The sequence below is a fragment of the Manacus vitellinus genome, unplaced genomic scaffold, assembly GCF_001715985.3.
Source record: "Manacus vitellinus isolate BGI_N305 unplaced genomic scaffold, ASM171598v3 scaffold_18_pilon, whole genome shotgun sequence".
Classification (NCBI taxonomy): Eukaryota; Metazoa; Chordata; class Aves; order Passeriformes; family Pipridae; genus Manacus; species Manacus vitellinus.
Window position 1 is genome coordinate 7,186,665 of NW_021939324.1, and position 15,005 is coordinate 7,201,669.

Genomic DNA, 15,005 nt, shown 5'->3' on the forward strand with positions numbered 1-15,005 from the left:
GGCTTATGTATTGTCAATTCAAGATTTGCCATGTGCTGTAACAGGAGCAGGCTTCCTGGGTGTGCCAGTGTGATGACAACATGGTTCAGAGACTAGAAACAGATTTCAAGATGACTCTTCAACAGCAGAGCACTCTGGAGCAGTGGGCTGCCTGGCTTGATAATGTAATGATGCAAGCGTTGAAACCATATGAAGGAAGACCCAGCTTTCCTAAAGCTGCACGGCAATTTCTGTTAAAATGGTCTTTCTACAGGTAGTATTTAATAGACTTCTAAAACATTCTGACTGTTTTATTATTTGCCTAATTGTGCACTGCAGTAGGGTTGACAAATGTAATATTAAACAGTGACTTAGTACATTGTGAAAAACATGGGGTTTTTTTTAGAGTATTGTTGTTAACCTTGAACTCAAGGCTGTCTGCAAATGAGCAGGGACTTAAGTACCCCTTGTTTATTTTTTTAAAGGCCATCTGCAAAGGAGTGCAGGTGGAATTTTGCCCAGAGTTAGAAACATAATATGAAATTTTTTGATTGAATAACTATGCAATTATTAAGCCACTGTTTTTTGTATTATTTATTAAAACATTGTGGCATCTATGTTTATTAAGTAAGGAAGACAAAACCTGCTTTTAATGTATGAAAAGAACATTAAGAGAAGCTTTCCATGTTAGCTGCTTATTGAAACAGTTATCAGAGTAAACCTTGTTCTTTGAACATGACTGTAGCAACTGCTTGCTGAGCATATCTGAATTTGTCCATATAATATTAGGATGCAAGTCTATTTCTTGTAGTTTTAAGTTTCAAAGTTTTCAAAGTTTTAAGTTTCAAAGTAATTGCGGCAATTAAAACCTTTATCCTGGGAAGGTGGACACAACAGACACTAGTTAAGCAGTAGTTTGGTTTTAAAATAAAATATTTTTTTTTACTATTTTAGCTGTTTATGTTTTCAACAAAGTTTCTTTCAAGTTAAGTTTTACACTTGCTCAAGTATTGGTAGTTATGCATAGAAAACAAACCAGTCTGGTTATTTCTTGTGTAGTTTGATATCCAGCAGTACCTTCAGAGAAAGAGAAAAACAAATGATTGACTTTCCTGGTCATCTCTTTCTAAAGATACCATAAATGAGACATTTGTGGATAATGTTACTTTTGAGAATATTGGTTTCTAGGTGAAATGTGTACATGGATAAATGTTAAAATGGCTGTGACATATAATACATAAATATATATATTTTTTATTTTTGAATAGCTCAATGGTGATTCGAGATTTAACCTTGCGCAGTGCTGCTAGCTTTGGCTCTTTTCATCTGATCCGCTTGCTTTACGATGAATACATGTTTTACTTAGTAGAACATCGTGTTGCTCAGGCAACAGGAGAGACACCTATTGCAGTTATGGGAGAGGTAAGATAATATGTAAGAGACTAGACTGATAGATTTAGTGATGAATTTAGGAAAGTGTCTTTGCAAATTTTTAAACATTTTTGTGGAGTGGTAGGATGTTCTGCAGTTTAACAATAGATTGGGTTACAAATATATACAGTAGTTTTGAACTTGTTTCACTGGTTCATTGACAGAGTACTAAAACCACATTGAATTGTAAAAACCAATTCTTTCTAAATGAACTTGCTCTTTTACAAATCTGCACACAGATTCATGTGCACAGTTTGAAAAATGTTGATCAACATACAACCTTTTTCCAGTTTTTGAGAACAGAATATTTTATGGGGAAATAAAAAAGAGCAGAGTAATAGGAAAATGTTACTTCTGTGAATCTGTTTAAATGCATTTGCACATGTTTTGAATTCCCACACAAAACGTATTGACTTAAGAAGGATGGTTTACGTGCAGAATTTTGTCTTGTACAGTACTGTTCACGTACACGTAATAAAACCAGCATAAACATACATAGGGGTTTGCAACACATCTGATTTTCATACATGTGTTTCAAAGATTACTGGTTTAAAAAACAGAACTAGAGTCTCAATTCATAACAATTTTTTTTACTCATCTATGGCATCTACAAGGCAAAGTTTATTTTATCCCTCTTCTTTCCAGTTGTCCATCTAACCTTTTATTTTGAGTGGGCTAGTGAGGAATGCATGAATTGTTACCAAAGAATTATGTATCCAAAGTACTGGAAAATGGATATAGTTAAAAATATGGTCGTTAATAGGATGGATTTGTTACATTTTTACAGTTGGGAGTCACTATCCTATTCTATGTTACCGATAAATTGCAAGTCATTTTTCTCGCTGATTTGGCATCAGTTATCATTCTTCCCTCAGGATATATTGATAGCTTCATTAAATACTAAAAATAGACTATATACTTTCAAGAGAAATTGGAAAATGTCTCAGCTTTATTTGTCAAATGATTTTATATCATGTGTCATGTTTCAGAAAAACTAAATAACATTTCTGCTTAGTGACCACCATCAGTATACATGCTCCTACATTTTTTGCCTACTTTTACTTTGCAGTAAGTACTACTCAAATATACAGTTACTACATTCTTGTTGCCTTAACAGACTTGTATGTGTTAGACATAAATGTAGAATAAGGTCTGCTAAAAAGTTTATGATACTGAAGATGGAAATACAATAAGGAAGTAAGTATTGCAGAAACTTTTAGAGGTGCGGTGAGGTGAGGAGCAAAATAGAAGTAATGCATTAAATGCATTACTGTGTATTTCTGTGTATTCAGTGGCTATGTGGCTGAAATAAAAGAGGAAGACTACAGTCCCAACAAACACTGTAAGACAGTATAGTGTTGCAACTGAGAAAAGCACTGACATATTTCTCCCTTCCTCTTCTCCCACCTTTCGACACAAGTATTGGCAAAATTCTTCTGAAAAAGAGTGGTATCATCATTTCTGCTTAGAAATGTGTTTATCTAAATAGTGTGCTCCTTTCATTTGAGATTCATTGGCGGCATTTTGCTAGGCTCCTAGCTTATGAGCAACTTGTTTTAAGAGGTCTGGATTTTGATGTAAATCAGTTGTCAGGTTATAAACCCTTTCTCAGCAGTGCCTTTCATCTGCCTTACAGGTAGATTAGCAACTGTGACAAACCTTCATTTTTGTTCCAGCATAATAAAATTATCTCTGGAAAATTTTAAAAAAAGGTTTTGTTAAAATATTGGCAGTTCAGAATGTATATCCATCATAATTTATGGCTTTATAAAGCACAGAAGTGTAGCTCACTTCAAGCAACAAAGGCCCTTATGAAGCAATCTTTTAAAATGTTTGTACTTCTCTGTTTTAATTTTTGAGGGTTTACTTAGTGATAATTGTCTTAATAAGCGCCAGACTGAGATGGAATGGGAAAAGAATTGCTCTGCTATGGATGTGGTTGCAGCAAAGATCATGTGTTTGAATGCTAGCATGAAACCAGTGGAGCACAGTGAAGCATAGATATTCTAAGTTCACATTTGCTTAAGACAGTGTGTCCAGTTTTTTTATTGTTTATTTCACAGTTTGGTGATTTAAATGCTGTATCCCCTGGAAATATGGATAAAGGTAAGCATTTTAATATCTCCAGTGTATAATTATTTGTAGAGGTAATGTGAGCAAAAGAAGTCCTTATATTTTAAAAACACAGTAAAACCAAATTTAGAGCTGTATCATCCTCTAAAGTGCATGTGTATGTTATATGGATATGTTATATGGATATGATAGCTATCTATGTAATAGGTCACATGTAACGACGAGTAGAATATTGTAGGTTTCTTTTAAAATAAGAACCTCATTTTAAAAATGTTCATTATTGTCACAAAAAAAAAATCCAATTCTTGTTCAGAATTTTTTTATATCTGGTAGGACAGAGGAGAGTAACAGCTGTGGGAAGAAAGGCAAGAGTATACTTTTGTATATTTAACTGTAGTGAATGTTTTACTAAGCAAAGAAGGCAGAATTGTATCCAAGTATTTAAAAAGCAGTGAGTTCCTTATAACCTCTTTATGCCATATTTTGACATACATTCTTAGGCTTATTCTTGAGTGATTTGGGGTGACTTAACCTCAGAACACTCAACTAATGAGTATAAGAATGTATGTCAAAATTAGGGATCAAGTCACCACAAATCTTCTTGCCTCAGTTTCCCTATCTGTAACTAAGAGTAACAACTCTTTTGTTTATCCTGTCTTAGAAATGAGACATTTTGCAATATGAACTTAACACTTTGTTAGAGCTTTTCTTTGAGGTTGCAGTTGTTTTTTTCACATACTGTGTCAATAATGTGTAACTCACGTGATCAAAGCTGAGTCCATTTACCTATTTGAGATAATAGTTGACTTTTTCCATTAAAATTTAAAATTTTCAATTTCTGCTATATCACACATTGGTAGTCTTCCTTGTATTTTTGTATTTCAACTATTATTTGCAAAATAAAGACCCTTGTGTTAGAGTTTTTCCCTTTGTGCTATTTACATAGTGGTTTGTTTGTGCAGATGAGGGCAGTGAAGTTGAAAGTGAAATAGATGAAGAGCTGGATGAAAGTGGAGAGCCACAAGCCAAGAGAGAGAAAACTGAGCTAAACCAGGCATTCCAGGTGGGCTGCATGCAGCCAGTGCTCGAGAGTGGAGTACAGCAGAACCTCCTGAACCCAATTCATAATGAGCACATTGTTGCAACTACCCAGACTATCAGACAATGCAGTGCTACTGGAAATACATATACTGCAGTCTAATGTGAAACCTCCCTCGCCTCCAACACACACCCCATTGCGTTAGTCCTTTAGGTTTAATATGAAAAAACTGAAAAAAAAAAAAAAAAAAAAAAAAAAAAAAAAAAAAAAAAAAGAAGAAAAAAGATAATAAGTCTGAAGGTTGACTGTTGTCAAATTTAGCTGTTCTGATCATTATTTTGTTGGAGTTAAATGGAATGGGTGTACGTATTTTGCCAGATCTGTTTAAAAAAAAAAAATTTTTTGTAAACAGATTCATTTTACATTGGCCACTCAGTAGCGAGGGTTTTCTTGTTATCAAATGCAAGATTTTTGCAAAGCTTAATGTTAATGTTTTGTCCTCTTATAATAATTTAATTTTTTCATAGTTTTTAAAAAATATTTTAATGTTAATTATTAGTTATGATGCTGATTTCATATAGATAGGTTTTTAATTAGATGCACTTCTGTGAAATATCAAAGGAACTGTTTTCTTTGATTTACACTGGAGGCATACTTATTTGACAGCAGATGTATCAAATTTGTTATAAAAGGTGCTTTTCATCGTACTACGAGAAGACACTATTTTGATAAAATTGTGAGTATTCAGGGGGATTTTTTTGTAATAATGCTGGAGGGTTGAGAAGATCTCGTTTCTTTCTGTGAGGAAGAAGCGTGTTTAAATGACAGAAATGTAAAGAATGTGGTAATCTGTATGGCATAAACGTACCTAATTATCTGACCATGATGTAAACAATGCAAGCTTCCTTTAAAATCAACAGTTCCAGATATTATTTGCATACCAGTTCCTCTCTTTTGAAGACTACTGATTCTATATGTGAGGCCACTGAACAGATGCTTTTGGCTGTTCAGTGACACTGTAGTTGTTAGAAACTGAAGCTAAAAAAGAAGTGACTTGATTATTATTAATTTTAAGTGTATGTGCTACTTATACTGAACTGGACATACAGGAAAACATTCCATTTGGATGACTTTCTTCTATTCCAGGTCTTTTCCTACTAGTGGTTCAATCTGCTGCTCTTAAAAAAAGATGATTTATAGAATGCAAGGAATGTAGCAACCTGCATCATTTTCCTTTCAAAAACATTTCCTTGTTGTTAAAGTGGATTTAAATTTTTACAAAAATTAGACAAGGCAGTGTAACTGGCACACCTCACTTGTACTTATTCCCAATTGTGTAGAATTTGAATAGGTGGCTAGATGGACCATTGCCATTTAAGAATGTACATCAGGGATCATTGTACCTCGGCTATTACATGGTGCCTTAAACAGAACTGAAGCTAAGACTTAGTACTTTCTGTTATTCTTAACTCTTAAATTAATTCAACAAGGTGTGCCTGTCATTTTCAAATTCCCTAAGAAGTAAGGACAGGTTACATAGCCTTCAAAAGAATAAAAGGATTTTTTTATTATTATTATTAAATGATTTTAATATCCCTCTTAGAATGACAATAAACCTATTTTTTCTTGTTTCTAGCTGGATTTCACTTTAATACAAATAAAATTTGCTTGGGAATTTGGAAAGCAAAACTAGCTTTAATACCAACTTCAAATGTCAAAATAGATTGACCATAGTCCCAAGCATGATTATATATTTTCTAAATCCTTGCCTACTTTTAATTTTAAAAACTAAAAAGAAATAAATGAGCAGGTGCATAATGCAGTGCATGTTTTCAATTTCTATATTTTGTGGGGTATCAGCCAGATATTACATTTTAATGGTTAAACAATAACAGTTTATAGAGACCATATTAATTGATATTAAAGAACTCAAGTTTTTCTTCATAAACATTTCATTAAGCAGACACATGAATTTGCTACACTAAATAGTGGAATTAAATAAGAAAAAAAGCCAAAAAGTAAAAGAGAACACAAAAAGATCAACTTTACAGAAAAGACTGTGTAAGAAAATTAGGATTCTTTTATTCTGGTTAACTGCTGTGTCTGACAATGACTTTAAAATCATATATACCAAATAGGAGAAGAGCATGTAAAATGGAACAGTGTATTTATAGCAAACAAGTTTGTTGCTAGAGTTTACATGTGCTCCAAATACAGCTGCACATAAGTGGAAATGTCCTAACATTATTGGTGCACAAAAATAAATTTTAATTCCTTTGCAGAATTGTGAACCCATACAGCTCATTCTGTGTAGGCATAATTCCTACTAATGTCAGTAGATGGCTTTTGCCTCAGTAAAAAGTAAACGTGAGGTTTATATTCATTACTTCTAAACTCATAAATGCACTGAATCTCATTATAGATTTTATTGCCACATATATCACTCAGTGTGTCCTGATTTTTCCTTAGAAATCAGCACATCTGTACCCTTCACCAAAAATGCTAAAACTAAGCTGTGATAAATATTTACTCCCCTTCATTGTGCATTATAAGATGTTTACAAGTAAAATAAAGCGAAATAATTCAACACTTTTTTTCATTTTCAGCTTTTTATTTTAATACTATAATACATGTTTAAATTTTTGTGTTGGTTTGTGTTTTCTTATTATTAACCTTTCTTGGTTTAATGTTGAATTTGTTGTTGCTGAGGAAAGAGTACGATTGTAAAAGGTAAATACAGATTGCTAAATATGATGGGACTTGAGTATCTTCATTATTTAGCTCTCCATTCAGTTGTTCACTGTCACAAAGTGAAAAACAAAACTGAACAAAAATCTGAATAAAAAAAAAGGGAATGTGTTTCATAGCTTCTAAAAACAATGTGTTATCAAACAAATTGGAACTATCCCAGGTTTGGAAAACTGACTGGAGTCTGTATTCTTATGCTTAAATTCTAAAGGATTTTACCTGATTTTTTTAGAGCAACTGTCTTACTGTAAACTGCATTGTATACTTACAGATTTGGGGGTTTCCTGTTTTGTTTTTACTGAAAATTTAATCAAACAGATAAAACATTTTGCACACTCTTGCTATTTAATAGTTTGGTTTTAGTACTCACTGAACTACAGAGATACCAATACCTCAGTCTGTCTTCTGTAATGTGTAGTGTGTGGTGGCACTGCCACACCAGCTCTGGAGTCCATTGTCAGTGCTATGGAGAGGTGTAGCATGTGTCCACAGGGTAGACATTATGAGAGCTGACACGATTTATGTGTTTTATCTGCTCTTGAAATGGAATCCAGAATAATTATTTTAGAGGCATTTCCCCCATTAGCACAAATAGCACAGTGAACAGTGTGGGGGAAGAAGTCTTGTTGAACTACCTTTTCAAAAGTAGGGCCCAATTTTCAAAAGTTTTACATATATTAAAATTTGTTGGTACATTTCCATCTTTCTCATGGTAAACTAGTTTTAAAGCTTCTCTTTTTTTCAGTTTTTTTTCTCTTGTACTGTAGCGTGCTCTAAGCACCTTCATTTTAAAAAAGTTCCATAAAAATTTGGAAAATAGATGTTAAATTATTTGCCTATAAAATGATGATTTACAGCATTAATGCCTTTAGGTCAAAAAAAAGAAAAGAGAGAATGTTCTGTCATTCAGAAAGGCATAGGTCTATGTACAAATTTAATTTAAAGCAAGGTATTTTTAAATATCTGAAACACTTATTTTTTTCACCTTGTTTTTATAGGAGAAATGATCTGATATCATTGTCATTCCCACCAATTGATATCTGCACTGTTTAGGAAGTTTTATGTTAGAGATGCACTGCAGTCCAGTTTAATTCAGAATGTTTTTACAAAAAAAACCCAACCACTGAGAGCCATAAGCATGCTAACAAAAAAAAAATATTTATTAGTAATAGAAGTATACAACAATAATTTCAGAGTTTAAAATATTAATTTGAGAGAGCAGTGTGAATTTCTGAAAATTGGGCCCTTGTCACACTAACAGGACATGGTCTTTGCGTATGGTTTAAAACAAATCAATACATGGAATTCTAGTATCTCTGCTAATTGGTTTGGTGATTTAACAGAGACAATAAAAACTGGAATAGAAGCATAAACACACAGTGCTTAGTTCTAGTATTAGAAAATTAATTTGATAAAATGCCTTGCATTATTAACCCTTTGAGCATTGTAAGTAACATGATGGGAACAAAGATTTTTAGATAATTTAATTAGTCCATTGAACATATACTTTGAAATAGCTGATAGTGTTGTAAACTTTTTTTAATTATGTGTAAGTAAATACTTGCATACTATATGGGGATGTTTTTTATTACTAGGAGGCTGAATAGATGTAGGCAAAATATTCACTGCCATTGATGTGTACTGTCTAATAGGAAACAGTACTTCAGCTCCCTGGTTTTCATAGTTGCATATATTTATAAAGAAAATCAAACATATGATTCTACAAATAAGAAGTTGTCTACTTTAAGATGCCTTTAGAAGATAAAGGTTTAGAAAATATATTCAGCTATTTTGAAAATCTCCTGAGGTAGGTTAGTATTGGAATACTCTGGTACTGTAAAAGAGAATCTTTAGGATTAAAAGAAGGCTTAGTAATAATAAATTTTGCAGAATAAATGTGTTTGCATTGAAATTCTTGGCAGTGTTTTTGAGAAACAGGAACAAAAAGTGCACAATTATATTGATATTCCTTTTAAAACTCAGTCACTGCAATAATGACTAGCTAAAAGATTAAGGTATTTTATTAAATTTCACATACAAGGGGTTTGGATGGCCCTTACTGAATGTCAGAATTTTAAGAGCAACCTAGAAATTGCACGAGCAAATATTTTAGAAAGCTCCCATGTTCTTACAATTACTGCTTATAAGAACAAGGGAACAAGCATAGCAGCAAGTAAAGATTCTTTTAACTTAGAGATACTGATGCCACCTTACTAAGTGAGAGTACATTTTCTACTGGTTTCTTGCAATATCAGTCAGTCAGCAAACACTAAAGCAGCTGTACTTATTTAAGTCTAGCTGAGGGCAAAGAGAAAGGGTATCATTTTAAATTATTCAAGGGAACTACGTCAGTAGTATAGTGCAAGTGAGTTGCAAACATTTTTAGTCAGTTAATGCAAATTAATGCATAATGAAATAACAAATGCAATACTCAAAGGGTTTTAATTTAACAACTTTTTTAATTCATAATTTACTGTAAATGCTTCTGAGTTTGCATGCCTTGATCATTGCTGCTAGTGATTTTATGTGCCAGTAGACCTGAGTTTAATTTACCAGTTTAACTAAGAAATAGTAAAAGCCACTTACAAAGTGACTGCCTAGTGTTTGTTTGAAGTAAAATATGCCTTAGTTTGAAAATGATCATTTTAACTCTTGTTTTATTCTGATTTTTTTTTTCCTTTTCCTGTTGAAAAAATAAATTGGCATTTTGGAATTGGAAGCCCTGAGTAGTTAAATATTTGGTAAGAATTGTTCTTGGAGATTTCTCATTAAGGCTGAAATTCACTGTAGAAAACAAGGCCCAGAACAAGCCTATGGGCATCAAATGAGCCTCACTTAACACTAATTCAGGAAAATGTTCTTTGTCTGTTCTTAAGCACTTTCTTGATTATGGTGCAAACATCTTACAGGAGTTTTAATTCTGGATTAATTTTACTCTGAAATAATAAAATGTCTTTGTAAGAGGAATTTAGAGTTCAGAGGAACAACATTGTGTAGATTGGTATTTACCAGGAACTCAGTTCAATTTTTTTTTGACTTACTGATACCAGCAAAATCTTTTTACACAAAGAATACTTAATGGGTTCCCCAATTAAAGTTTCCTTCCATACAATATTAAAGTGATTGCCTTGTATTTAAACATTAAATATCCATCTTAGAGTAATGCAGTTAAGCAATTTAAAATATGTTAGGAAAATACCACTTTGTACCAAAGCAAGTTGCCCATCTCCACTCATTCCCACTGAAAATTTGGATTTACAGTTAATAACCAATGAGGCTGTTAAAGAAACTTTGAGTGCCTTTCAAAAACTTGGAAAATTGTGCCTGGGGTGGTAAACTTTAATTAGGTTAATTCTAGAGCTACCAATCAGTAATTTTATCATCACTCAGGGCTTTCTTACCTTCAAGGAAACTTCCTTTGTTGCATTTATTTTATACTGTATTTTTTTTAAGTGCCATCATTTAAATTTCACTTAGTAAGTGGCAGATTACATTATCCAATCCCACAGCACAGAAACATCATAACACTAGGACATATTCAAACTCTTATTTTCCAGTTGACTGAATATATTATGTAAATGAGGTAAGCAACTTTTTGTAGATTGTATGTGTGAGATAATGTAATGTTCTTTTCCAGTTTTTGGGCTACAGTTGAATATACTTTTTAATTATTTAAAGAAGACATCTTTACAGAATAACGTGATGGTTTTTTTGTATAATGTATTTGATTTTGTAAATACGTATTTCCTGATGTGATTTTTGTGACAAATGCTAAATCTTTTAGTATATAATGTCCTCTCAAAACTGGCAGGAGCTAAATAATAGTTTATGGGCAATTTGTATTGTGTACTGTACAATAACTGGGGACCTTTTATAATTATAAAAATATATATTAACTTTTAGTGTGTTGTTTAAAAAAATGACTGGAACATACTAAAGACAGTAGGATTTTTCTGAATATTTCAGACTTGAACTCAGGCTAGCTTTCTTGTGTTTTTCAAAACAAAATTGTGTCTTGTCTTTTAAAATCAATAAATTTGTTTTCTTGTTACAAACATATCTGAATTGCTTCAGTTTTTATATAGCCAGATATTTTGGATTGTTATACTACTGATTTTGAGAGAAAAATTATTTCAACTTACACCTTCTAAATAAGATTACATTTTTTTATTTCTCAGCAACAGAACTAAGTAACAAATGTGTCTCAGGTGGCAAAAGAAACAAGTTAAGAATTGTTGAGATTGGAAGGGACCTCAGGAGATCATCTAGTCCAGCCCTCCTTCCAAGACAGGGTCACCTAAGAGATGTCAGTTCAATTAAGTAGCTTTCACATCCCCAGTAAATAGAGACTGTAATATTCTTATTAATTTCAATATTAACAGTAATTTCCCATTACAGATTTAGCTAGTTAGCAGTGAGGGGCACGCAGACTTTGGTCTCTGGGAATTAGTGGTGTCAGTTTGTTACCAGTGGGACCTACTTCTGCAATTTTTGCTCTAAATATTCTGCAATTTTTGCACTACATATTCTGCAATATGTTAATGTGTTAGATGTTTTGACAGTTTCACAAAACATAGATGAAGGCCTAATCTTACTGGGTCATGTCTCTTACGGGGCTCTTGTTGCAGGTACTGTTTTATATAAAGAAATGCAGAATTTTAATCGGGGAGGACCCACTAAGTAATAGATGCTAGAACATCAAAATGACTATTGGATACCAAGCTTAAAACAGGTATTTCACATGAAAGTATGGTACAAGTAGAAAAATTGCATCCTAAAGCTCACTTTTCTCAGGAAGTTCAGCTGCAAGTTATGGTCCAGTTATTGCCTATTCTTTAATTTCAAATAAAGACCAAAAGCTTAGTAGAGTACAATACTGGTCCCTGCAATGCATCCTACCAAAGAAGACTACAGCTTCAGCAGTGGCCAGTCACAGCTATAGAATCATAGAATCATCAAGGCTGGAAGAAACCTTTAAGGTCGTTCAATCCAACCATCTACCCAGCACTAACACTGAAACCTCTGAACCACTAAACCATCACCTAAGTGCCAGATCCAGACACCTCTTAAACACCACCAGGGATGGTGATTCCACCACCTTCCTAGGCAACCTATTCCAATGCCTGACCACCCTAATGGTGAAAAAATGTTTCTAATATCTAATCTGAATCTCCCCTGTTAGCTTAAGGCCATTTCCTGTTGTCCTCTCACTGCAGGCACGGTAGAAGTGACTGGCCCCCACCTCACTACAGCGTCCTTTCACGTACTTGTAGAGAGCAATGAAGTCCCCACTGAGCCTCCTCAAGACTAAACAAACCCAGCTCCCTCAGCTGTTTCTCATAAGACATGTTATCTAAACCTTTCACAAGCTTTGTTGCCCTTTCCTGGTCACGCTCCAGCACCTCAATGCCTTTTTTAAAGTGAAGGACCCAAAACTGAATGCAATACTCAAGGTGCAGCCCCACCAATGCTGCATACAGGGGAATGATCACTGCCCTAGTTCTGATGGTCACACTATTTCTGATACAGGCCAGGATGCCACTGGCCTTCTTGGCCACCTGGGCACTGCTGGTTCATGTTCAGCTGCTTTTGACCAGCACTCCCAAGTCTCTTTCTGACGAACAGCTCTCAAGGCACTCCTCCCTCAGCCTGTAGTGCTGCCTGGGGTTGCCATGACTAAGTGCAGGATGGGGCACTTGGCCTTGTTGAACCTCGTACCATTGGCTTCAGCCCATTGATCAAGTCTGTCCAAATCCCTCTGCAGAGCCTTCCTACCCTCCAGCAGATCAACACTGCCACCCAACTTGGTGTCATCTGCAAATTTACTGAGAGTGCATTCAATTCCCACATCCAGATCATCAATAAAGATGTCAAACAGAACCCAAGACACAGGCCCAATACTGAGCCCTGGAGAACACCACTGGTGACCAGCCACCAACTGGATTTAGTTCCATTCACCACCCTTCTCTAGGCCCAGCCATACAGCCAGTTTTTTACCCATCCAAGCTGCGAGCAGTGAAATTTTCTAGGAGGATGCTGTGGGAAACAGTATCAAAGGTTTTACTGCAGTCCAGGTAGAAATTTCCACAGCCTTCCACTCATCTACTAAGTGGGTCACTTTTGTATAGAAGGAGATCAGGTTGGTCAAGCAGGACCTTCCTTTCATAAATCCGTATTGGATGGGCTTGATCCCCTGGTTGTCCTGCATGCTGTGTAATGTGGGTTATCGATTTGTTCCATAACCTTGCCTGGAACTGAGGTATGGCTGACAGGCCTCTAGTTCACTGGATCATTCTTTCAACCCAATGTGGGCGTCACATTTGCTAATTGCAGTCATCTGGAACTTCTCTGGTTGACCAGGATTGCTGGTAGGTGATTGAGTGTGGTTTGGCAAGTTCTTTTGCCAGCTCCGTCATTAGTCTGGGCTGGATCCCCCCAGGGCCCATGGACGTGTGAGTGTCTAATTGGCATAGCAGGTCACTGACCGTCTCCTGGATTATTGGGGCTTTGCTCATCTTCCCATCACCAATTTCCAGCTCTGGGAATTTCTCAAGCTGGGTACCCTGAGGACAAGTGGTATTGATATTGAAGACCAAGGCAAAGAAAGCATTAAGTACCTCAGCCTTTTCCTCATCCCCTGTCACTACTCTGCCCTCTGCATTCAACAGATGATGGAGACACTCCTTGACTCTCCTTTTGCTGCCAGTGTATTTATACAAACTTAGTAGCAGTAGCCAAATCAAGGTCTAGTTTGGCTTTGGCCCTCCTTATTTTCTCCCTACATGATCTTGCAACATTCTTATAGTCCTCCCAAGTTACCTGGCCCTCCTTCCAGAGACAATAGATTCTCTTTTTTGCCCTAAATTCCAGCCTGAGTTCTCTGTTTAATCAGGCCAGTCTTTTTCCGTGATGACTTATCTTTCTACACATGGGGGAGTCTGCTCCTGAAAATTTAACCATTCCTTCTTAAAGAACATTGAGCCTTCCTAGACTCCTTTGCCCTTCACGACTGACTCCCAAGGGACTCTGTCAATCAATGTCCTAAACAGCCAAAGTCTGCCCATTGGAAGTGGGTGCTGGTGTCTCTCCTTACTTCACCCAGTATTGAAAACTAACCTTTTGTGGTCACTCTGCCCAAGACGGCCACTGACCACCACATCACCCACTAGTCCTTCTTTATTCACTGTCATGGTTTAACCCCAGCCTGCCACCAACCCCCACGGAGCCACTCACTCTTCCACCAGAAGGATCAGGAAGAGAATCAGAAGGATAAAAGCCAGAAAACTCATGGGTTGAGATAAAGACAGTTTCATAGGGAAAGTAAAAGCTGCACACACAAGCAAAGCAATGCAAGGAATCCATTCACTGCTTCCCATGGGCAGGCAGGTGTTTAGTCATCTCCGGGAGAGCAGGGCACCATCACATATAATGGTGACCTGGGAACACAAACACCATCACTCCTCCCTCTTCCCCTCACTTTATATAGTAAGCATGATACTGTATGGTCTGGAATATCCCTTTGGTCAGTTTAGGTCATCTGTCCTGGCTGTGTCTCCTCCCAACTTTCCCTGCACCCCCAACTTCCTCACCAGTGTGGGAGCAGGGAAAGCAGAACAGGCTTTGGCTTTGAGTTTGGCTTTGGCTCTGCGCAAGCACTGCTCAGCAACAATAAAAACATCTCTATATTATCAACCCTGTGTTCAGCCAAAACACAGTCCACACAGCCTCTGTGAAG

The 15,005-nt window shown here is 35.6% G+C and overlaps 1 protein-coding gene across 2 annotated transcripts in view; it reads left to right on the plus strand.

The window, feature by feature from the left end:
• The window catches only part of RFX3 (regulatory factor X3), a 53,883-nt gene extending 42,558 nt beyond the window's left edge, over nt 1-11,325 (plus strand). For both annotated transcript variants that reach the window (XM_008921640.4, XM_008921643.4), the window contains 4 exons: nt 45-253; nt 1,248-1,401; nt 3,474-3,516; nt 4,446-11,325. In XM_008921640.4, the coding sequence (XP_008919888.1) occupies nt 45-253; nt 1,248-1,401; nt 3,474-3,516; nt 4,446-4,684 (645 nt within the window). In that variant the 3' untranslated portion in view covers nt 4,685-11,325. The remainder of the gene's footprint in view (nt 1-44; nt 254-1,247; nt 1,402-3,473; nt 3,517-4,445) is intronic.
• Nucleotides 11,326-15,005: the final 3,680 nt, after the last annotated feature.